We start from the raw sequence: 24,153 nt of genomic DNA on the forward strand, positions 1-24,153 counted from the left end.
ATGAGCAACATGACAGCAGCACAGACGAAAGCAAGGTGGAGTCTGCAAAAGATTTAAGCCCCAAAACTGAAAATGGCCTTTGTTTGAAGTAGGTCAAAATAAACTGACGTTGGAAGTGGACTTTTTACCTGGAGCCGTGCAGCAACATGACCTTTGCTGTGGTTGAAAATATCCTGATCAGTCGTGTGTTGCTGCTGGAGGCTCTGATTGGGAGGAACACACTTCACCTGGCTGCAGGTTGCCCACTTCCTGTCAAATCATTTCTGTTTTAGTGGCTCCACTTTCTTGAGGCTGTTTCAAGGATGCCATGTTGGCAGTTCCATTCTACATCTCCCTCACCACTCAAGTCTCATGTTGCAGTTGGCACTCAGCTTGAGAAAAGTCAACATTTCAGATCAAATTATTTAACCTGTTGAAACATGCTGACAATGGCTGAATTCAATCCCTCGGATGTTGAGGCAACACATGCACCCACAGCACTGCTTCAAATGTCTCCTGCCAGGAAGACAAAATGTTCATCTTCTGCACAGTTTATATGTTTTGAACGTCAGTGTTTTCACTGCCACCAAAGCTTTATTAAATAATGAAACCAGAAAACAGAAATATCTGCTATATTTAAAACTAAATCAACTTATCTGTGGTCATGTGCTTTGTGTCGGAATATTAACAAAAGCATAAACACATAACTGTGTTTTTAAAAAGGTTGACCAGTAATATTGCAAATGCATTCAGATTTGAAGTTTAAAATAAAATGTACAATCTCAAATTCTATTGATGGATACATTGAGTTGTCACTCTAGTGGCTGATGATAAAAAGTGTCAATTCAACCATTCAGTCCCAGGAGCAAATAAGAGTGTTGTCTCTGGATCAGCTGACACATTTTCTTTGAAGCGCAATACAGATTTTTTAATTTATTGAATCCTTAAGGTTTGATTTGACCAAATACAGTTATTTATAATTCATACAACAAAGTCAATAATGAAATTAAACTTTTTCATTCTTTTTTCACAAAAAGGAATCAGAGATAACAAAGCTGTGAAAGAATATCTTTAAATAAGAAAATAAATAACCAAAACAAGATTGTTTTGTTTCATTTACAAACCGCACTGTCAAAAACAGTACAAAATATGCAGAATAAAATAAAAACAGTACAAAATATTCAGAATACAAATAAAAATATGACTATACAATTTGTCACATCATCTGAGAACACAGCAGGTGCTCTGCTGCCATCAATAACACATTCCCTCACCACTCTTGCAGCACACGAGCAGACAAAAAGACAGCGTTAAATAACATCACATTTTGCATGGAGATAAATAAATGATGGCAGGTGGAGGAGGATGAGCTTCATCCGACATGCCCGAGTCCCACCACCTCTGAAGCGGGCGCTTCCTTCTATAAGATGAGGCATGTATGGCCCGTCAGTTAGGTCAGAGCATGTAGCAGGACATCAACGCCAGGCTCCGGATGTCAGAGTCGGATAACGTGTCTGTGGAAAAGTAAACAGTTAATCAGTAAAATCCATCAGAAGTTACAACGCAGGGTAAATATTTAAATTGGCAAACGTGTTCACTGCAAACAAAGCCACCATCTAATGTTAAAAATGTGCATTTGCATCATGTAGATGTTCTATAATAACATCTAAAAATATCTAGATTTTTTTTCATCAAATTTTGTTGATGTTTACACAAAAAGAAAATCGCTTCTTTCAGTATAACATCGTGTGAACTGAGATGAGACTGAAGTGATAATATCCATTATCACGATAAATGTAATGGGAAATATATTTATGGTGTTATCTTTACCTTCTCCTTCTCTCTTCCCGATTATCTTCATCCACACTTTCCTGAAAGAACGCCGGAGACGCCCGCCTCTTGTGCCCACATTGGAGTCGCTGTGGTCGGTCTCGGGTTCCACCTCCTTCCCGCCGTGCTCTTCCTCCTCCGGATCTTCCTCCTCCAGACCGCCCTCCGCCAGCAGCACATCGAGGACGCTCTGGGTCACCTGGAGACCCTCGACCGGGGCTTTGCCGGAGATGGAGGTGATGTGTCGACACAGCGGGCAGCAGATTTGGCAGCCGGTGGTTTCGTCGGGCTCCTGCCGGGTATGAGCGAGCAGCAGCAGGCAGCTTTGGCAGAAGACGTGCCGGCACTCGAGCTCCCGGGGACACCGGCGGCCACAGTTGAACCTCCGGTAACAAACTCCGCACTCGAGCTCAGAATACATCCTGAAGAACTCGGCTGACTCTCTGAATGAAACTCAGGCGTCAGCTGAGCGGACAGGTTATAAACACGCGTGTGTCCGGAGGCGGGACTGAAACTGCCGACAGGAGTTGAAACCAACTTCATGACTCACTGTCTACGTCACGTCGCCTTCTCCCAGTGGCATCAGAGAAGGCACGTTCTCATCTGGGTCAGTCACTCATGAACCCGTCGATCTACACAAAATATTGGCCGTTGCTCTGTGCAGAACAAAAGTATACATCGTCTGTCCGTACAATCAGGATTCCGCATGTATAGAAAAATGACGTGAATAAAAGGAGTGACATTTGAGTGTTGTAAAATTCACATTAAAGTTGAACAAAACTTAAAGTTGCCGCCCCTAAAATGATCTTATCTAGGAAGCCAATAAGATGTAATTCATGAACGCTGACTGTAATGTTTCAGTGAGTGTGATGTCATGACTTAGCCTCTGCCTCTGGTAATTCCCAAACATGCTCCCCTCCCTCCAACTGTCACATCCTGAACTCCTTTTATGGCGAGTCCGCTGAGGTAACCGAACAATTGAGCTGTGTGTGTGTGTGTGTGTGTGTGTGTGTGTGTGTGTGTGTGTGTGTGTGTGTGTGTGTGTGTGTGTGTTCGGTTTATTTTTTTGAAGTCTTTCCTGTTCCAAACAGGAACTTGGTTGTTACATGTTTCTGCTCACAATCCAAATGTATAATCTGAATAAGTGGATGTTTTCATTTAATGTTTAATACATAGCTATCCATCCATTTGGTGTTCATTTTAGAAGTTCCCCGTAAATTCCTTCCTTTAGGAGAAATTAAGTTCTGTGTTAGAAAAAAACCTTACAGTGATCCTTTTGAAAGTGTTATTTTAAGCTGTTTTGATGTCAAGAAAGGGTGTCGCATATTTATTAACTCAGTCAAATCAGAATGCAGCATCAGAGGTTGGTACTCGACAATGTCACGTTGAATAATATTTGTTCTTATTTTTTAAAAACTTGTTATATATGTATGTATTATTTTTTATAAATATCTTTTAAATAATAAAATGATTTGATGGAAATTGAATACGACGCGAGGTGTAGCAAACAATCCTGTGAACAAAAATATCATTTGTAAATACTCAAAAACATTCAAGAAAAGGCCGTCTGCAGATTGATCCATCGTTTATTTGCTGTCAGCTCTGAACACACAGGCTTCACCTCATGTTCCTGTTACGTGTTGACTTTGTGAGAATGTGACTTCACTGACCTGCATCTACCTTTGCCTTCATCTGCTGTCATTGTGGTTGATCACAATTCATAACCTCATCTTTGGCCATCAACCAGAAGAAAGATAAAAAAATCTCCAAGTATAGATCGTCACTTCTGAGTGGAAAAAAGTGAAGTGACCCGCCCCCTTTCATAGCTAACTGAAACCCAGGTTAATTATTGAAGTCAGCTGGCTGTAATTCATGACAGCCGTTTGACCAGTAGTGTCACGACTTGACAAACAAACAATAACTGTACGATCTCCTGACTAGATGGGCCATTTAAGATGAAAGCATGCGTGGGTTATACCCTCAACTCAAAACTGCATACGTAATGAATGTGAACTCAACTTCATGTTTTTAAATCTTATTTATACTAAAGAAAATTGCAGTGTCGTGAAAAGAGAATTGGAAGTAGTGATCCTCCTGCTGATGGTACCTGGTTACCGTCGTATCACCCAGGGGATTAATTACGGCTGAGAGAAAGAAAAAAATGGAGATGCCCTGTGGGGCAGCAGATGGAGTGGAAAGTAGGTGTGACGGAGTGAATAACAGGGAGGTTGCCAACCATCCAGCTCAGACATGCACAATGAGATTAGGAGAGGCGGCGTGGGCTGAGGTGGCACCCGTGCCAACATGAGCTCCAGCTGGGAATCTCGACTGGAAAGGACCCAGGTCTAATATCAAGAGGTGAGTTCCTGCTCTAACTCGTAGTCCATTGTGTGAATTCAGGGTCTGGATTAAACTTTGAAACTGATAAAAGTCAAAGATCTATGGCTGTGATTTGCTTGTTTCTTTGTCTCATCATTTGGATGAGAGTCGTTTTTCTTCCATCACATTCAGCCACAGACCAGGCTGTTGACCAAGTGGGACAACACTTAAAAGAGATGCAAAGTAGAGTTAGTTCAGTTAGGCATCTTAGCTGCAACAGCGGGAAATTATGTTTCATGGTGAATAAAAAAAAAAATGCAAAGCATCTCGAGGTACGATTGAGCTGGCAACCCCTTCGTTGCAGGACGACCATCTGAGGTGAGCCAGCCGATGTTATGTTTTCAAAGCCAATCCGCTTAAAAACAGAGCAGCTCTGTCAGAGACACAGGCAAGGTTGTGTTTCAGACGTTATTTATGTGATATTTATCACTTCCTTCCTTCATGTTTCACTCTCCTACTATCTACTACTATCTTTTCTTCCGGCTCTGTGTCACATACCAAGATACACTTCCTCCAACAATGACTCATTTGGTTGACAGTTCAGGGATCCATGTGGCAGTGTTCAGTAAATATTCCTTGATAAATAACAATATATAACCCAACTTGGTCGTAGAAATGTCAACTCAATCTCACAAAATATAAATACTCTTTCAAATAACTATCCAACATTTCATTGACTTCTCATCAGTTTCTATGAAATCCAGATTCATTCTCAGTGTTCATAACCTCCTCTAGCTCCCCTGTTGAAGTGCAATGCTTGAACACGAATCTCTGATGGTCATGATGTCAACATGCTTTGTTCTTTCCTCTTCCAAATAGGAAGTTTGTTTTTACAGTCAGTGTTTTGCTCACAATCCAAATTTATAATCTGAAAAAGAGGATTTTTTAAAATTAAAGTTTAATACATAGTTAATCATCCATTTGGTAAATTCCCCAGAAATTTTCTTCCACTAGGAAAAATGCAGTAAAGTGCACCATTATACCATGATATTTATAGCTGTACAAAACGGCAGAATATGGCCCACATCCTCAATCTGTTCCTGGAATATCCCGGGACGTCCCACAGGCGCAGCAGGCTGAAGAGGCTGTCTGAAAGTTAGATAAGACCAGCACCCAGCAGCAACACCAAAACATCCGCTCTTGCATGCTGAGCTGTTTCCTGTGTTTTTGCTCTGACCCTTTTATGGGAAGAAATCTTAAATTGCGGGGAAATTTTGTGGCCGACATCACATGATGCCGAGGGGAAATGCTGACTAAAGCCTGATTAATGGATGCATGCTATGACTCAGTCTGCGTGGAATTTATTCACAAACTCGTGAAGGAACAATAGGATACTAGAGGAGCCGTTTGAGGACTTGAAATGTTTCTAATGTGTGAGTGTGCGTACCAGCATACAGTATAAACTACGGCTGTCTCCGGCAGTGCTATACTATGGCAGGAGAGGCTGCCTCCCAGCGCAGGGAGACCGCAGATGCAGCCGACGCCCAGAGAGCCTCCTCAGGGGAGCTGGTGGATGTTGAGTGTCCCATATGCTACCAGGAATACAACCAGGACAACAGATGCCCCCAGATGCTGGAGTGCCTCCATGCCTTCTGCTCTGAATGCCTGCACAGGATCATCGTGTGTCAAGGTGAGTCTGCCCACCATGGCAGGCCACCATTCATCTCCTGCCCTCTATGTCGACACCACACGCCTCTGGACATCATGGCCTCTGTGACCTCACCCAGCAGCTCCAGTGCCCCCCTCACCTGGCCCACTGCGGTGATCCCCTTACCTCTGCCCACGGTCACAGAGGGCATGACCTTTTTCTTGGAGGGTAACAGCAATGACACCCAGTTTATCATCCTGCCCACCGTCAGCCTCAGGGTCCAGCAGATCCACCAGGAGTCAACACATCTTCCAGCGTCAGGTCTGGCACGGGACGATGACGTCATTGGACAGGGTAAAAAGGCTGTTTTGCAGGTGCTCGCTGTCACTTTTTGGGTTCTATTCATCATCGCTTGTGTTGTGGCCGTGGTGTTCGGGCCGCATTTCCTCAACAGACAACTTTAAACCAAGGCGGTTTTATTTTGGGTCTTCTTGCGCTCTCTAGTGGTGCATTGGCATATTGCATGACTCAATTGTGCCTAGAATGTGCCGAAATTTCCAGTCACGCACTCCAGTCACAATATTTCTCAGAGACCTGTCGACATTAAAAACCAAAGTTTTCATTCAGTTATTCCAAGGATCCATTGTAAAATGCATTGATCATTCCTGCCATTAATAAATCACACTGAGTGCTAATATAAAAGAAGGTTGAGACCACTTAGAATTACTTATTCTTTTAAAAATGACCTGCAGGTTTCTTTGAAGCATGAGAATTTGATGATTTTCCCTGAGAAAATTGTGGCTTTTCACCTTGTAGATAACGCAGCATAAAGGGCTTGGCGTCTGTCTAGAGTCTGGTCAAGTCAAAACTGTTTAGTTCCACTTATTTCGACACATAACAAAACTGAGCGACAACTTTTCCCCTCATCTCATGGACATGGCCAATGCTTTAGAGCTAGAACTCATTTGCTCTTTGTGGTCAGTCTCAGAAGAGGAATAGAATTGTATAGTGAAGACAGCTCATAGACGTTTGAGCTGAATTCTGAACAGATAATGGTTTGTGACAAACAGCGCAAGGGATTTGGAATAAATACAGAAATGCAATGTTTAAACCTGCTTAAGTCAAACATTGATCTGTTTGCCTGTATTCAGTAAGAAGTCGGAGTGTCTGAAATTGTTACAATGTTTTAGTTGGTTAAGAAAATAATCTATAAATTGAAGAATATTTATGCTCGAATACTGACATGTTTAACTCGTTTCAATTGTGTCATTGTTGATTACTTAACTGTGCAGACATATTTGCTATGCTTTAACATATAATACATTAATATATTTATAATGGAAGCATTTTCACGATTGTGTTTCTCATAATGTTCTCATAGATGATTCTTTTGATCCATCAGAGCGGGGTCTGTTTAACAGTTGGCTAATTTTCACCGAATTGTTTTTAGTTGAATTTTTCTTAAGCAAAAAAAAAATGGACCTGCTTTTTAAATCATATTAAAATCAGGTGTTGCAGAATGATGTGCCTGTTTCGTTGCGTTTTGTTGTTGTCCGACTACAATCACTTGATATTTTCCCGATGTAACGTGAAACAGGGTTCCACCTTGATTAATAGCGTCATCTAGAAAAATAAAACAAACAATTGATGGTGTTTACACCTTCTACAGTGTTTTATAGCCTGTTTGGTTTATTGATGTCTTAATGGGCGATGATGCTTATTCTGCTATTGAAAACAATCACACATTGTATTCTGTAGCAAGGACGTTTTTTTTGTTTGTTTTAAACTTCATATTACTTTCATATTAGCGTTCAAAGTGAAATGGGGGTTGGGGCTGCTGGGACAAGCACGTCGAGGAAGGGGGGGGCTGCGTCATGACGTCACACGCCGCGTTGGCTTGCAAAAAGTGGCGAAAAGTTTCGGGACCCCCTCCTCCTCCTGCGCTCTATGTTTTTGTTGGGGGAAAAGTTGTCGGTAGTTAGGGCGAATGTCGCGTGTCCGCCGCGGTTTCACCCCACGGTAGCCGGGGGAATGTGACTTGTTCCAGCGGGTCCGGTGTTTTTTTGGGAGCCGCCTTGTCGCGTTCGCGTCCTCCGACTCGGGGGGGAAAAAGCCATCCGAGTGGCCATCATCGGTTCACCTCTGGCGTCTGGTTAGCCGAGCGAGCTAACTCCCCGACAGACCTACCTCGCCTCTGGCTCCTCTCCGTTCCAGTGAGCCAGAACAAGCCGAAACATGGCGGAAACCAAAATTATCTACCACATCGACGAGGAGGAGACTCCGTACCTGGTGAAGATCCCAATTCCTGCCGAAAACATAACGTTGCTGGATTTTAAACAAGTCCTGAACAAGCCAAACTACAAGTTCTTCTTCAAGTCTATGGACCAGGACTTCGGGTGAGTTGAGATGATCGATATTTGCGTGTGTTTTTACCAAGGTTGTGGGAATGGACCTCCATAATGAAGCCGTCCGTGGCTGAGTTAAAGCCGTTTTCCTGCGTCCAGCTGTTGCATATTTGTGAGTGGAATAATAAATAGCAGTGGGTCACAGCATGCAACTCCGCCACTTGTGTTGTCATTCAGCCAAGGCAGGCACAGATGAACGTGCTTGGAAATGAATATCCAAATGGGAATGCAGGTAAAGGGAGACTTAAGAAAACATCATCATTACAATGGCAGGCATTCCATGTCCCTGCTGCTTTTCTCTGGCCCTAATCCTCATCCCTCCCTCCTACAGTCCATCATCTTGTGAGATCCTGCCTTTCCTTTCTCTCCGGGGTGAAGCCGGGGTTTTTGTCTTTAACACCCTGGCCTGCTATCCTTTCATTCCCTCTTCCTCTGCCCCCCTTTTTCACCCCGACCGACTCCTCTTCTTCATCAATTCGTCTTGTTTTGTGGATTCTGGTCATTTTGCACCGGAGGAATGTGTGTTTGTGGCTTATTCATCCGTGGGGACCTTTTGGGGGTTCTGTTAAAGCCATTGTAGCCTCAGAGATGCAGTTTTCTGTGGGAAGGTTTGCGTCGTGGACACAATGCCAAGCCATCCAGCAGCTGACCTGAAGATGACACGCTGTCCATCGCTCAAAACCCAAGGTCTCGACTTTTATAGGGGTTGAAACATTCATGATCGGTCCCCGCCTCATACAGAGCATGAGATCTAGTCATGAAACTTTTTTTTATCAGTCTAGAACCTTTCAGCAGAATCATCTTTATCTTTCTGAAGTCTATTAGCTTTTTTTTTCACCCATCGCTTCTTTGACAGTCCCAGGTCCCCGGGCATCCTTCAGAAACTAAAAAGTGATCACGCCACGTAGTACGCATGTGTTAGTTGTTAGTTTATATAAAAACACACTTTGCATGTGAATCTGCGCACCTTTGCGGTACGCTCAAAATCTTGCGGCAGCAGAAGGATTACAAAAAATAGCGTGTACAAATAAAAGTGATTCATTGGAGTGAAATAGTCAGAACCTACACATTTCACTGCACATAAAATGAATACTGTCCATTTGAAAAAATGCACTATTTTTTATACTGATGCCTCGCGGATTGCACACACAGCCACACGTGTCCATTATTGTGAAACTCCTTCACTTCATCAATCAGGACCGTCGCTGTTGAGATGGACTGGTCCTAATAGGTTTCCTGATGCGGTCGTCTGCCTTGGTTCGACAGATGCAGGTCTCCTGCTGCACTCGGCGAAACACCGTGCTGAAAATAGTTTATTGGACGGACATCCTCTACGGTATTGGCGGCGGCGTCCTCTTCTGTGTCCCCATTAGGGTTCACTGATCGCAGACACACTCTCACAGGCAGCACTAATGCTACGACCAAACATGCCCATAAAAAAAGCATTTTAGGAGAAAGAATTCTGAAAAGCATCTAAGACATGTATCCATACGGGTCCATAGTTAAGAGACGTGAGATGTATTGGGCAGCAGACAGACGGCTCAATTTAACCCCTAAATAAAACTGGCAGAGCAGTCAGACACGAGCGGGTTCTACCAGAGACGTGAAACATTGAATTCCTCAGCTCAACACTTGGTTAACTATTATATTTGAACATGAACAAATGATGATGTTGGAGACAAACTCCACTCATAAGTTTCATTTTATAACCATCACCAACCAACACATGGAGTAGGTTGTTTTTGTTTTTGTTTTGTTTGTGTCCATATCCTCCATCCCTAATCTGAGCGGAGCCACGCATTCGGACAACATATTGTTTTATTTTTAAATAAACCTAATTATAGTAAATGTGGTCAGTCTGCATTTTACTTCCAAACAAGATCCCCAAAGTACCTTCCTGTGGTGCATTTGGTGCTTCTGTGGTCCCCCTGCCTCTGTCACCTCACCTCTCATAGCAGTGCTAATTCATTTGGGGCGTTCCATGACCTTACATGGGCATAATGTGGGTGGGGTGAAACGCATTCATGTGTACGCCAACTTGAGGATAGTAGGTGATTTATAAAGAGAAATTGCCAGAGGCTGAACATACTCAGTGTTTTATGAAACTGGATCTAATTGTGCCTACGCATGTCCTATGTTTCCTGCATATACCCATATTCGCGCGCTCACCTACTTTAAGTTTTATGAATGAGTCCACTGCTCCTTCCTCATAACCACAGTTGCGCATTGTCTGTTATGATTGAAGTCATGTTTACTTGAACTTCAACATGTCCAGTATCCTGCCCCAAATTCCAGCAGAAGTTGCTTTCCAGTCTTTGTTCTATGGTCTTATCATATTGGCTGACTGAGTATGTTTTGGCACCACTTGTTATGCTGCACCCCTCTGTGTAGTAGTCGGCGTGCGACGAGGACTTCCCAGTGACTGTCAAGTCCCCTAATGAAAAAGCTGGTAAATCTCCTGGGGGAGGGCGTGCCGTCTAAAGTTAGTGGAAAGTCTATATAGCGGATCAGGGAAGCAGAATTGCAACCCTCCTTCCAGTCTATAAAAAGCAAAAAAAAAGTTATAGATGTGGCAGTTTGTTTCCATCAGACACTTTGTTACAGGTGATGGTGAATAGCAACAATCGCTACAATCCGCTTCTCTTTCTTTTTGCTTCTTCTTCTGGATGGTTTCCCTCGGCATAGGTCACAATACAACCTGTGCCATCACAGGGTTACTGATGCTGGGACCCTGATCCTCAAACGTGTTGCCTCCCCCAGTCCTCCAGTCCCATATACTGTCCCTTGAAAGACACAATTGTCCCGTATCTAATGAGGAAATTAAGCACTGTGAAATTCGTTTGGAGTTAGTGTGATTTCTGCCCTAGACAGGCAGTAAATGACCCCATCTGCTTGTATGTATGTTGAGTTTTTTTTCAAGTAACTGGATTACCTATTATTATGTCTGTAGTTGGTTGCATGTTCTCCATGACCTGTGTGTGTCAAACATGAGCCACCAAAGGGCTGCAAAGTTTTGGTTCAATCCAGGCGCTGATCCGAATCAATGTTCTATCTCACACATTTCCCTCAAATTTCATCCATATCCGTCCATAACTATGCAAGTTACTTTGAACGCAAACAAACCAATGGTTTTGAAAACATAACTTGAGAAAATATTTTCTTTCATAAGCAGATGTGTGTTATTAAGTTTTAACATTGTTGTTCTAGAACGTGAGGAAATGCTTTTTAAGCACACCTCATAAAGTAATTTTCATTTCTAACCCTTTGGTTCTGTAGTAGTTTGTTCGGTTTTGTGTTGATATTTTCCATCTGGAGAAGGTCCAACTGACCAGCAAGATACTTAGATATGCTGCCCATTTGATAGAGCATGAAATTAGTTTTGGTCCTGCAAATCATAAAGAAAAAAATGGTCCCCGTTTCTGTATTCATCTATAGCATCATGGTGTACGAATGACTCTAGTTACCCCATGTGTTTTCCTGCTGCTGATTATATACAGTACATGCGTGACCAGACATTTGCCACGCATAAGTTTGTCAGGCTGAAAGATAATCTAAGTCAAATCCAATTCAGTTAACCGATGACCTTAGATGGCATTTGCTGTTTACCATGAGACCTGAACCAGTTTCTGCCATTGGAACCTTTTGGTTACTGTTTGATATATTCAGTTGAAATTTTTTTAAGTATGACGGAAACTTAAGCACAGAAACTGTTCTGTTGGATGCGTCTGCTCTGCTATTACCTGAATATTCCCACTGGGGTTCCGAGGAGAAATTTTCAAACATAGCTCCGGAGTCAGCTGTCCAATCCACACTGGGACACTTCCCCCCTCTGTGACCAGGCAGAAGAGCGTGTAATAGTGCATGTTTTCATTTGCCTTGGTACGAGGCCAGCTGTTGGGCCGAGCTGTGTGTGGTAGTGGGGGGAGATCCACAGGGCAAGCCATGGCTGGCCGACGTTAAGAACCGAGACCTGGTCTTGGGCCATTTGTGGTGTCCACTGGGACAGAAGAGGCGGGCGTCTTTCAGTCCCAAGTTATTGGATATTCTGTGCTTGCATTTAAGGGAGTGGGGGGCTCTTTTGAGTTTGTAAGACAAATTGTTAGAAGGGAGATGCAGAGTGTTGGATGTGTGGAATTTAATGGCAACAAGGGAGAAGAAGAAAGGGAAGTGGGAGTGCGGCAGGATTGTGTGTATTTCAGCAGTGTTTGTGCCTTATCCGAGGCATTTTAGAGTGTGTGTGAAATGACTCCAGACTGTGGTCACTTGTTTATTTGTTAGGCTGAGGAATGAAGACAATTACACTCTCAGGAGAAGAATGTTGATCTGCCCCTCCACTTTCGGGATGCAATCCCTCTCAGCGTGTGATGGATGGATGGAAAGAGACAGCAGAAACTCATTTGTTAACTAACATGTGAAAGCCACAGTCCCTCTATGTAAAGCAAAGACTTCCTGCCTCGCCTCTTAACTCATTGTCACAACAATCCAGCCATATGCTAACACTCACCCACAAAACCAGCTCTCAACAGCTGCTTACCGAAGCCCAGTGGAGCCTGACCAAGTCTCACACCACCAGGACTGAAGCTGGTGGACGACGCTGGCAGGGAAAAACTTGAAAGAGTAGAGAGACTCACACCAGCCCCTGCCCCAGTAAACTAGTGTAATAATAACATTGTGGTGGGCTGCTGGGGGGGAAATTACACAGCTGAAGCCCGCTGTTTGCTTCCCTGTCAAACACGGCGAGAACTCAGAGGCAGGCAACCTTGTCAGTTTGTCTGCTCAAGTATAGTCTTCACGCTTGATGGGTGGTTTGAAGATGGCCACTTAGGAGCTCCCTAATTATCTGTCTGAATGGTGTACAGCTAGCTGCATGTGTTGTATTAAATGTAAACAAACTTCTTATTGCTGTCAGAATCAGTGGTTGTTGTGGTTTCGGAAGTTTGTTGGTCACTGAGTGTGGTCCATGGTGAGCTCTCTGCTCGTGCTGCGTTTGCTTTGTCCGGTTCCCGCTGAATTGTCAACCCAAGAATTTTTTGGTGCTTTTCTCTGTCATCTCTTGTTCATAAATCAGTAACTGTTTGGGGTGAAAGAGAAACTGCCTCCATGGATTTGACTAATTTGATAGTTGAGTGTACAATATTCCAATAACAAATGTTGAAAGTCAAACGTTTGCGTTAGAAAAAGCGATTTGCCCTGAAGTGGTCGATGCTGGTTTCACTGTATATTCTGTACTTGTCCAAGCCTGATCTACGTCCATTTTCATGTATTCATTTATTTTACGTCAGTAGTCAACACTAGGATAAGGACGTATATCTGTTGCATGTCATTGTTTTTTCAGTCGTCTTTAATGATGAAATGCTCTGCGATTTTTAAATAAGCTGTTTAAATTTTTCATCTTTATTTCTATCTTTCAATAAGTGGAAATAAGCTTTCTGATGTTAAAAAACACCCATAATTTATCAAATTACCTTTCATGGCAGCCGAGTAAACTTTCCAGCACTGAAAAAAAAAATCCAAAACCACATGCTTCAAGCTTTTAAGCAGCTCACTGAAAAAGCTGAAAAAACATTTAGCTTTTTGCGAACCGTCCATTTAACAGCAGACAGTAACCATCCTTGCCAATAGACCATCGTAGAACCACCTGTTGCTGCGATCTGTTATTGTCTGTGTGCTTTTCATATGTGTTACATGTAAACCGTCTGATTTGGCTGCCGTTTCATCTTTTCTTGATGGCTTTGCGAAATGTGTAAATGCACTTTCAGCCTTTGTTCCTCCTCGCTGCAGCAACAGAGTGTCAGCAACAACCCTGCTATTATGTTTTGCAACCACGGATTTAAAGCCTCTCAGTCTCACTACTGCTGTGTTTTTCAGGGTGGTGAAGGAAGAGATTTCGGACGACGGTGCCAAGTTGCCTTGTTTCAATGGGAGAGTGGTGTCATGGGTAAGATGTCATCTGGCTATAATTGCTCTACGAGTCGCATTTGACTATGTATCACTGTATAGATGTTTCATTCTCACTGCCTCCAGTGAAGCTCTCAGAATCACATCACAGTTGGTCCTTTGTAGCCAGTAACTGGCCTTTTCTTACCCATTGTCTTATAGGGTGGTTTAAAATTTGGTGTAACCTAAATGCAGTTCTTCTGGACTAGATAGAAGGACTTAAAAACTTGTTATAAATGTAGTGATAAACTCCAGTTTTCACCTGTTGTGTTGTGCCCTCGCTTTCTGGCTCTGCTCCGCCTCCACAGCCCGTGTGCAGCTGCGCTGTAAGCACCAGAGCAGTGACAGAAAGTGCTGTAATACAATGAGCGAAAACGGTGCATTAAAAAATTGAATGTTAATAAAACACATAAGATTTCCTTGGTCTGATGTGACAAGTCCAGCTATGTAGGCACTCAGAATCAATCATCAATGCGGCTCGGTGCTGGACCTGTTTTCAAAACTTAACACCATTACTCAAAATGCATCCTCGTGCATTTTTGATGACGATACACAACATAATCACAGCTCCATCCGCGGCATGTCGGCCAGGATGTCCGTACATAATCTTTTTTTTGTCTTAAATTTAGTGGGTGTGGCTTGTACTCGGGTGCACGCAATAGTCCAATTACGGTGTCCCAACAAAAATGCACTCCATGCAGTCCAAGAGGGCATGTCCTGTCTTCAGTGCACCAATTCAGTAGGCTAACATGCCTTGCTTGCTAATGTGTCATCAAAGGAGGTTGCAGTGTTGCATGTTTTAATTGAAGCAGAAATCTTTCTCCTCAAAACATCTGTGGTGTGGTTGAACACTACAGTGTGGTGCAGCCCGGGAAAGATTGGATTTACAGTGTTGTTTTTGTGGTGCCGGTCGTGTATGAATGTGAAGCAACACTCGGACGGAAAACTCCCTGCTCAGTTGCCCCTCTGCCTGCAGGTTCCATTTGAATAGAGACGACAAACCAGGACTTGGCCCAGACTAGCAGGTTTGAGCTCGAGCATCTGTTAAGTGCATAAGAATGAAGGGAGGCATTAGAGGGGGAACAAAGCGAGCAGACCGGAGGGATTGACATGTGATCCCCCAGCCAAGACGGGTGGAGGGCTCCCACAAGTGTTTCTCAGTTGCTCAAGTGAGAAGGGGGGACCTGGCTGTGCTGGGGAAAAATGTAGGACGTGGAGTGAGAACAAGCCTGACTTCATTTGAGCCAGCTAACTGGACGGTGCTGAGCATGTTTACAACATCAGGTTGAGTTTGATGAAGTCATGGAAGGACACCTGAAGAAGAGAAATCAGCATTCCTGTCTGCACTACACACTGTCATCCAGGCCACTGCTCACTTCCATTGCTTCACACTGTGTTTTGTCTGACTTGCTGTAACCTGATTTGGCAGTGATGGCGTGATGATCAAAGCCTGGCGAGGGCTAGTTAACTAGTAATTACAGGAAAGTCAAGACGCTGTTTTAGATGTTGAAGAATAGTGTGACACTATCTGATGCTGCTGCTGTCAGTGGGTTGATGTGCCCCAGTAAATTTGGGTCTTTTTGGGTCCATAAAATAATCCAACTTTGCATCCTATTTCTATTAAAACTGAAGTCTCGTACCATTAAAAAAATGAAAAGGGTTAACATCGGAATGCCGTTAACCGATAAAACCAAGCCCCGTGTGATGTGGTTTGATATCTCTCGATAAATTTTATTATGACGCCATGATTGCGCAACACATGCACATTCTTTGCTGATGTTATAATTGGAGTTCATACTCCTCCCCACTAGTTTACTTTGGTGGTGAAAATGGTTGTAAATGCTTAACATGTTATTTATATTTCATCTTTGTGACCCACTGCTGCTGACTTCAACTGTGACCTTGAACTGTATTTAACCAATCATGAAGCGATCCAACAGAGACAAGGAAGCAAACAGGCCTGTTGTGCATTTATTGAATTGATCACAACAAAATCCTTAACTTTTCATTCTGAGGAGTAAATGTCAAATGCACCTCTGACCAATTTTAGAAAAGAAAAAAACCTTGCTATCTGTTGCATAAGTAGCAATTAAAAAGAGTTTATGTAAGCACCTGTGAAAGCAACTATTTGATTTGACAATAAGAACTTTAACTGGCAACTTTCATAAATCTTGTATGCTGTTTGCTTCATCTGAATATTAAATATTCATTTTATTTATCACATCCAGTTTTTGTCATCAGTTTGGAATATTGTCTTTTTTCCCCCCTCTAATAAATTGAGTCTCGTTCTTTAGATTAGATGTAGTTATTGAATACAAGTTAAAGCCAGAACATCATTAGCAGTTCAGTTCTAACAGTTGCTCATCTGTTCTGAGATGGGAGGGATAAAAAAATAAGAACCCTTGGTCTGCATGGAACGTAGTCGTGACCAGTTAAACACGTGTCATGGGTTTAACTGGTCAATGGGAATTTTTTTAAATCATTATTTGAAAAAAAAAATCATCATTATGGTGAATATATTTTTTCAGCCTATATCGGGCCTCCTTTGTATATATAGTTGTAAAAATGATTGAGAACCATGGAGCATTGCCAGTCCTGGACCTGTGTGCTCATGTTTTTGGACGGAGTGCGTTTCCTGTCCGTCTGTGTTAGCAGTGTCAGTAACCTAATGCTGTGCTGCAGCTTTTGTAATGGTTGACGTGAGATACTGTGCGTTTGTGGGCCACTTTTGTTATATAATGAAGAGGGACGGTTGCAAGTGTAGGATAGCGTTCCAGTCTGCCCCTGAGACGTCCCTCTGAAAGGAGCACAGTGTTTGTGTGTCAAAGTAATTGACATCTTTGCCATTTATTCCCCTTCCATCCCGCCCTCCTCCGCATCCTTTTTGTAAGAATTCCTCCAGGCCTCATCCCTTCTTCTCTGACTCTGGAAGTCATCTCAATGTGTCTGTCTCTGTTTTATCAGCTGGTTTCGTCCGACGCTCCTGCAGCAGAGCCTCCTGTCGCTGTGGTCCCACCAGTAGAAGCAGTGAAGCAGCCATCACCTCCTCCGCCTCCACTGCCACCTCCTCCTTTAGAGAGAACTGGGGGCATCGGGGACTCCAGACCGCCGTCCTTCCAGTGAGCACTGTTTGTCAAAAGCTATCCTGCGATACGCGATGATGACGAGGATATTGCATGTTGTGCTGACCCTCTCACGCCCAGTATCAGCTTACTTCAAGAGGAGCAGGAATACCTGATCTTCATTGGAGCCGCCCTTGTTGTTTACCTTTACAAATCACATAAAGCTTTTGATAGAGAGACGTGTTGGGAAAGACCTACATATTAATGCTATCACAATAAGAGCTGGGCCAGGCTACAGTGCAGTATTTCAGCATGTCATCTACTGTGCAAAATATATTCGCTCCTGTTTCATCTTATTGCCCAGAGTTGGTTACATTTCAGTGTGAAAAATTGGTTTGAGCTACTGTCGTAATCTGTTTCTGATCATTTGGAGCACTGGATGTCTATTTCCATTCAGTTTGCGTCTGTTGGTTTTGCTTTAATATTAAGTTAAACAATCTGTCCTCAAGTGTACTCAGTGTGTGGTTTCCCGCTGACCATACACGTCATTTATTTCCAGGATTTTACCACAATTGCTCTAACAAATGGCTGCAAAGCCTCTTTAGGGTGCCTCAGACGTTAAGGCCGGCAATTGGGATCGCAGAAAATCATCTAGGTTTTTTAACTGGCATCACCGCCATAATGCATAGTGACGTGTTGTTTGGGTGTTTCTCTATGTTGTACTCACACCTGTTAACCGTGAGGAAAACCACATAAGATCCTTTTCTTAATGGCTGAAATGTTGCTTGTACTTTGGAAGGGTGAGAGCAACCCCCTGTTTCAAGATGTTGGAATTGTATGAGTGATGCAGATGTTGGCCAGAAGGTGACCGAGCGTTTCCTCTAGGCATGCTTTCTGAAATGATATTGATCTTCATTCTTGCTATATATTTTTGCTTAAAACCAGTGTTTCTGACATGTTAAGTGTGGATAAACGTGGATGTATATTTTGTTAATGGTCATGTAACCGGACTGTATTGACATTTTGTGGTGTGACTCTTGACTGAAAAGACATATCAACAGACCACCGAGCAACAGCAAAAACTCTGAATGAAATCTTTTTTGTGGTGATCTTTTTTTTTTATGTTTACTAATGGAGTAGTACTCTCTCCTGCTTCCCTTCCAGTCCAAATGCTACCGGCAGTGTGGAGACACTGGACGAGCAGACAGAAACCGAGTCAGTGGTTTCCTTCAGGAGAGAGCGACCACGACACAGAGAGAACATGGAGCAGCACGGTAAGAATCATACGCTTCTATCAAGATCTGGCGCTTCTCCATGGGCTCTCAGATGAAAGGGCCGTGATGGGATCTGGGAATGAGGAATGTTGGTCAGATGTAGGAAAAGCTTTCTCCAACATGTTTACTGTCTGGTGTTAGGACCCCGCATGAACGGACAGAGTCGTCTAGAGCGCCACCTCGCAGGATACGAGAGCTCCAGCACTGTCATGAGCAGCGAGCTGGAGACCACCAGCTTCTGTGACTCTGATGACGATGACACCATGAGCAGGTATGACAGTCTCATTAGATGAGATGTTTTGCATTTGCCCCTCAGTCTTGTCATGTCTCCTTATAACAAATATAACAACACTTGCGGTTCCTGATGGATTATGGAACCACATAGTCACATTGGCTATCTGGATATTCGTTTTTAAAGATGCATCTTCCTGTGTTAAAAAGAGTGTGTGGAACTTGCAGTTCTCTCGTTGCTCTCACTAGTTGGCTGCGAGAACATGTTCATTAACGGTTTACTGCAGCGTCGTGCTTCCAGCCGTTCACCTTCTTTTCACCCTTGAACTCCAGGTTCAGTAGTGCAACCGAGCAGAGCACAGCCTCCAGGCTCCTGAAGAGGCACCGCAGACGCAGGAAACAGCGCCCCCCTCGTCTGGAGAGGGTGAGTCTATAACACCACATACAAGTGTCTTTCTTCTCCTTTTTTTTCCATGGTAATGTTCATGGTTTTTGTTTTTTTTTGTTCGTCTTCTAGGCGTCATCCTTTAGCAGCGTGACTGACTCCACGATGTCCTTGAACATCATCACCGTCACCCTCAACATGGGTATGTGTGCGCTCGCCTGTAGTCTGGTCTGACTGCCGATGTAGAGAGATGTTAGAGTTCATCCTGCATTTGCTGTTTGTACTCTATACAGAGAAGTACAACTTTCTGGGCATCAGTATTGTGGGCCAGAGCAACGAGAGGGGGGACGGAGGAATCTACATCGGCTCCATCATGAAGGGAGGAGCTGTAGCTGCAGATGGGCGTATAGAACCCGGAGACATGCTACTGCAGGTTAGAACCAGAAAACTAACTCATCCAAGACTGTATGAATGTTTTGGCTTACAACACAAAGCTCTGATGTGACCTTAAGCATCTGCCTGAAGAAGTCTTCTGATCACCTCACCAGGTCAATGACATCAACTTTGAGAACATGAGCAACGACGACGCTGTCCGGGTGCTGAGGGAGATCGTACACAAGCCAGGGTAAGTGCAGCTTCAGGCGGGAGATGGTTTCATCAGTCTGGTGAGCAGCTGGCGTGACCTTTGTCTTCTGCTGTTTTCAGCCCAATAATTCTGACTGTGGCCAAGTGCTGGGATCCTTCTCCTCAGGGCTACTTCACTCTCCCCCGCAGTAAGTTTGAGCGCATTCCTAGCTTTAATATTTGTTTCATGTTATTTTAGTGATTTCTTTGCTGCAGTCACTAACAGATTCTTCTCTGTGCAGATGAACCGATTCGACCTATCGACCCGGCAGCCTGGGTCAGCCACTCTGTAGCCATGACTGGCACCTACCCTCCCTTCCCCGGCAGCTCCTCCCTGAGCACCATCACCTCCTCCTCTTCAGTAACAGAGACAGAACGTAAGAGTTTTTGATCCCTTCCAGAGCAGATTCTTTTGTCTTTTCATTTTGTGTTCTCTTTTCGCATCAAAACTTTCTTTTTCCTTTCTTCAAACCCACTAAAGTGACTGTCTAACTTTATATTGAAGTTGTCTTCCATTTTGTGGTCCTTTGAAAATGTTTTTATTAGCCTTCTTGCTTTGTTTAAGACTAAGATTGTGTGTTTCCCTCTCTGCAGGTTTTGATGATTTCAACTTATCTCTACACTCCGACATGGCCTCGGTGGCCAAAGCCATGGCTTCTCCAGAGTCCGGCCTGGAAGTCCGAGACCGCATGTGGCTGAAGATCACCATCCCCAACGCCTTCCTTGGTGAGCCATAGTTTGGAAACCCTTTCCATGGCTCACATGACATTACAGTGCAGCCACTATGTCCTGGGAATGAAAAGCGTGTGATACGTGGAGGGGGAGGGGGGCTGTGGTACCACTGTGTCCTGACTGCAAACATGTGTTAAATTAGAATCACCTGCAGCTGAACAACCAGCAGTGATTGCATAAACTGCAAGTTTGTCCGATTTGGAATGACGATGAGGTTTTTGGTGGTTTGCTGTTATTCAGAATAGTCAACCAGCCCGGGGTGAAGTAACCGACTTAAAATGTTGAAAATGTTCAGAGAGCAACGGGAGACCAAACAAAGTTGCACCTCTTCCCTTGCAGTAAATACCAGGCTGCTACGGTCTTTAAAGCAGGGAACCGCCATCCAAACGTTCTATTTGTTCTGGCTTTTTTTATTGACTCAGTGTTTGGGTGCTTCTGTTTATCATTTGGATGGAATTTTCCTGTCTGTCTCTGTGGTGTGAACATTTCCACATCCTCAACATACTGTTGGATTGTCCGTCTCCAGGCTCAGATGTAGTCGAGTGGCTGTTCCATCACATCGAGGGCTTCCAGGACCGCCGGGAAGCCAGGAAGTACGCCAGCAACCTGCTGAAAGCAGGCTTCATTCGACACACAGTCAACAAGATCACCTTCTCTGAACAGTGCTACTACGTCTTCGGAGACCTGAGCGACTGTGAGAATTGTAAGTCGATGGCACAAGTCAGACTGGAGAGTTGGTCAAGTGAATATTTAAGACTCACAAGGCCTCCTTCAGTATTTACTGTTTCAAAAGTGGAGGAGTTGCAGAACTATTGCTAGACTTGCTAGTACGTCTGGCTGAAATGATTAAATCACTCTGAGGCATTGTATTGATATTAATAAGGGACATTTTGCCCTGTCAAACAAGAGCTGAATGAGGTCGGTAAAGGCAGAGTGTGTTTTGGTGAGTCCTGCATTCCACTGGAGTCCACAAATGTTGTGCTATTGTTCCCCTTAGACATGGCAAACCTGTCCCTGAATGACAATGACGGCTCCAGCGGAGCCTCAGACCAGGACACCCTGGCTCCGCTGCCCCTCCCTGGGGCTTCCCCGTGGCCCATGATGCACACCTTCCCATACCAGCCGTACCCCACCCACCCGTACTCCAGCCAGCCGCCTCCATACCACGAGCTCACCAGCTACAGCTACGCCCCTGGTAGCACGGGCAGTCAGCACAGTGAAGGTGAGTGCTCATGCAGCAGATCGAGAACATCAAATCCACGAAAATAATGGATGTTAGACTTGAAAAGCTTTTTGTACTTGACTTCACTACGTCACACAGGTTAGGATGTCTGTGAGTACTTGACCTCGACCTGCGTTGTTTTAACACTACATGCAACTGCTAAGACTGTTTAGTGTGTGGGTGTGTGTGTTCTGAGCTTGTTTTGTTTTTTTCCCTCCAGGAAGCCGAAGTAGTGGCTCAACGAGAAGCGAGGGGGATCGACGCCGCAGCAGCAAAGGTCCTGGCAGCACCGTGGGTGGTGAAAAGTCCCCATCTGGTGGCGCCGGTGAAGGTGGTGCGGAGTCGCGCTCCGGCAGCGGCAGTGAATCGGAATACTCCACCCGCAGCAGCTTGAGACGAGGTCATGGCTCAGCAGCTCCCAGCGAACACAGCCACGCCTCCTCCCAGCGCTCGCATCACCACAGGATGCCGCAGCCGCCACACATGTCTCCCTACCCCCCGGGAATCCTTCCATACAACCCCATGATGGTGATGATGGTCCCGCAGCACCCGCACCCTGCCATGGCGGCGCACGCTCTGCCCCATGCGCAGCAGCTGGCCACAGCCGCCATGCACCCGGCTCTACCCCCGCCTCCCTCCTCCACGCCAGGAGGACCTCCCGGCGCACCCCCCACTCGTGACCTGGGCTCCGTGCCACCAGAGCTGACTGCATCTCGCCAGTCCTTCCACCTGGCCATGGGCAACCCCAGCGAGTTCTTTGTGGACGTCATGTAGTCTCCCGATGACTGCACCTCCGCTTGTGTTTGGACGCGGGTTTGGCTGTAGCTTTTTGTGCTCACTGGGTTTGGGGTTGAGGGCACTTGTTACAAAATTGGTGACAACAGGGTGAAACATTAACAAGAGTCAAAGTGGGTTGCAACATTTTAAAAATTAAATAGAGAACCAGCCAAATAAACATGGCTGACACATCGTGGATTAACTTATTTTAGGCTCTGGATATTTCTCAACGTTTTCTTTTTTAAATATATAGCGAACCCTGAGTTCACCATAACTGGGTTTAATTTGAGCAAGAATAAAGGGGAGCAGCTTCCTCAAATCCAACTAGTGACCTTTTAAAGTAGTAAACTGCTGGATTAAACACCGCATGGTCCCAGGTGCACCCTGTGTGTGACGGTGACACCATGTCTGCGTCATCATGCCGAATGTTGAGTGCCTTACTTGCTTTTTTTTTGTTGGTTTGTTTTTTTGGTGACACTCCCGGTACATAGAAACTTCGTTGTCTGACAATGAATCTCTGTCTATTTTATTTTACACCTTTGTAAATTCAGTCATGCTCAAATGTGAAAGATAAGGTCCAAAAAGGTCGACTGTGTAGAGGTCTGGTAATGTTTCAGGAGGGTTGCCACGGTGACCAGAGATCTTGTGGTACTAGCTTGTATAAGTGGTACTTTGTGTCAGTGTTTCTCTCCAGTTACTGTGACCCTCCAGCTTTACATGCTTTTTTTTTATTTTCCTGACTTACAATATTCATCCATTTCTTTGTATTTTATGAGTGACTATATAAATCATGTGTAACCAAACTACTAAGGTGCTAAATGAAGTCATCGTTGGAAGAGGATTGACAGCAACACGCTGTGGTAATTACACCTTTGTTTGTGTACTTGAGAATAAATTTGATACTCACATCCTGCCAAGATCTACTGTCAACCTTTCACCCCAATGAGCACATGCATGTGACAGGGTTTTTCACAGGTCCATATGGATGAAGAATGTTCATGGCAGCACTTTTGTCATCTGTGCATTGTTTTCTTAGTTCCTAATTTATTTATTTTTTAATTAACTTTGAGGCTAGTGAGGTCTTTAGTGTACATGTCTTTTCTTTTGAGAAGGGCTTTCCAGGCTTCTTATTAAAAAGGGTCAATGTTGAATCTGCAGGGCCAACAGCTATATTTTCTATGGATATACATTAAATGTAGTGGATTTAGTTACTGCATTGTAAATAACACAGTGAAACATAAACAAAGCTAAAACTTACCTTGCCAAAATATGCCAGCATTGCATATCTGAATGTCAGGTCAAGGTTTCATGCTTTTGATCATGAGGAACAAGCTTTGTGGTGGGGTCACGTTACCGTTTCATATAAGAAATGTCATTTTTACCCACCTTTTTCTCTTGTTTACGGTCACCATTTTTACAAATGTGTATTATTATGTATTATTTCCGGTTGGCAAATCTGACAAAGCACAAATCATATACTTTAAGACGGAGGCTAATTTTAATATACTGACTATTATACACTTCATGTACACATTGACTGTGGCCAGGTTGCGTTTGTGAACACATTCATGGTGATTGGATTCATTTCAAATTGGTAAATGCCTATTTCAACTGAAAAATACAACAAATTAATGAAGTTAATGATGAATAAATAGAATATAACTATAGGTAATATAATGCATGATTCATTTTTCATTTGCACTATTCATATTTCACACACACACACAC

The 24,153-nt window shown here is 43.9% G+C and overlaps 3 protein-coding genes across 3 annotated transcripts; 2 read left to right on the forward strand and 1 right to left on the reverse strand.

The window, feature by feature from the left end:
• Positions 1–897: 897 nt before the first annotated feature.
• Positions 898–2,302, reverse strand: si:ch73-335l21.4 (E3 ubiquitin-protein ligase-like). Its single transcript, XM_053860452.1, has 2 exons — positions 1,810–2,302; positions 898–1,493 (listed from the first exon to the last, which is right to left on the reverse strand). The coding sequence occupies exons 1-2, from the start codon at positions 2,228–2,230 to the stop codon at positions 1,435–1,437; spliced, it is 480 nt and encodes a 159-aa protein (XP_053716427.1). The 5' UTR covers positions 2,231–2,302; the 3' UTR covers positions 898–1,434.
• Positions 2,303–4,066: 1,764 nt separating this feature from the next.
• si:ch73-335l21.2 (RING finger domain-containing protein) lies at positions 4,067–7,205 on the forward strand. The gene is made up of 2 exons (XM_053860601.1): positions 4,067–4,167; positions 5,611–7,205. Exon 2 carries the CDS (start codon positions 5,620–5,622, stop codon positions 6,238–6,240), a length of 621 nt encoding a protein of 206 aa, XP_053716576.1. The 5' UTR covers positions 4,067–4,167; positions 5,611–5,619; the 3' UTR covers positions 6,241–7,205.
• A 497-nt stretch (positions 7,206–7,702) lies between these two features.
• dvl2 (dishevelled segment polarity protein 2) lies at positions 7,703–23,326 on the forward strand. The gene is made up of 15 exons (XM_053860936.1): positions 7,703–8,172; positions 14,050–14,119; positions 17,083–17,237; positions 18,345–18,454; positions 18,596–18,725; positions 19,019–19,109; positions 19,203–19,272; positions 19,364–19,503; positions 19,619–19,695; positions 19,776–19,843; positions 19,937–20,071; positions 20,289–20,420; positions 20,953–21,129; positions 21,424–21,648; positions 21,869–23,326. Exons 1-15 carry the CDS (start codon positions 8,012–8,014, stop codon positions 22,420–22,422), a joined length of 2,295 nt encoding a protein of 764 aa, XP_053716911.1. The 5' UTR covers positions 7,703–8,011; the 3' UTR covers positions 22,423–23,326.
• The last annotated feature ends 827 nt before the right edge of the window (positions 23,327–24,153 follow it).

This window comes from Synchiropus splendidus, chromosome 3 (assembly GCF_027744825.2).
Source record: "Synchiropus splendidus isolate RoL2022-P1 chromosome 3, RoL_Sspl_1.0, whole genome shotgun sequence".
NCBI lineage: Eukaryota > Metazoa > Chordata > Actinopteri > Syngnathiformes > Callionymidae > Synchiropus > Synchiropus splendidus.

Bases quoted from the DNA above. Each gene is read 5' to 3' on its own strand.
- si:ch73-335l21.2 (XM_053860601.1), top strand. From the start codon at position 5,620: ATGGCAGGAGAGGCTGCCTCCCAGCGCAGGGAGACCGCAGATGCAGCC.
- si:ch73-335l21.4 (XM_053860452.1), bottom strand. From the start codon at position 2,230: ATGTATTCTGAGCTCGAGTGCGGAGTTTGTTACCGGAGGTTCAACTGT. The intron at 1,494-1,809 runs GTAAAGATAACA...ACTTTTCCACAG, and splicing joins CGGGAAGAGAGAAGGAGAAG to ACACGTTATCCGACTCTGAC.
- dvl2 (XM_053860936.1), top strand. From the start codon at position 8,012: ATGGCGGAAACCAAAATTATCTACCACATCGACGAGGAGGAGACTCCG. The intron at 19,844-19,936 runs GTAAGTTTGAGC...TTCTCTGTGCAG, and splicing joins CTACTTCACTCTCCCCCGCA to ATGAACCGATTCGACCTATC. The intron at 20,072-20,288 runs GTAAGAGTTTTT...CCCTCTCTGCAG, and splicing joins TTCAGTAACAGAGACAGAAC to GTTTTGATGATTTCAACTTA.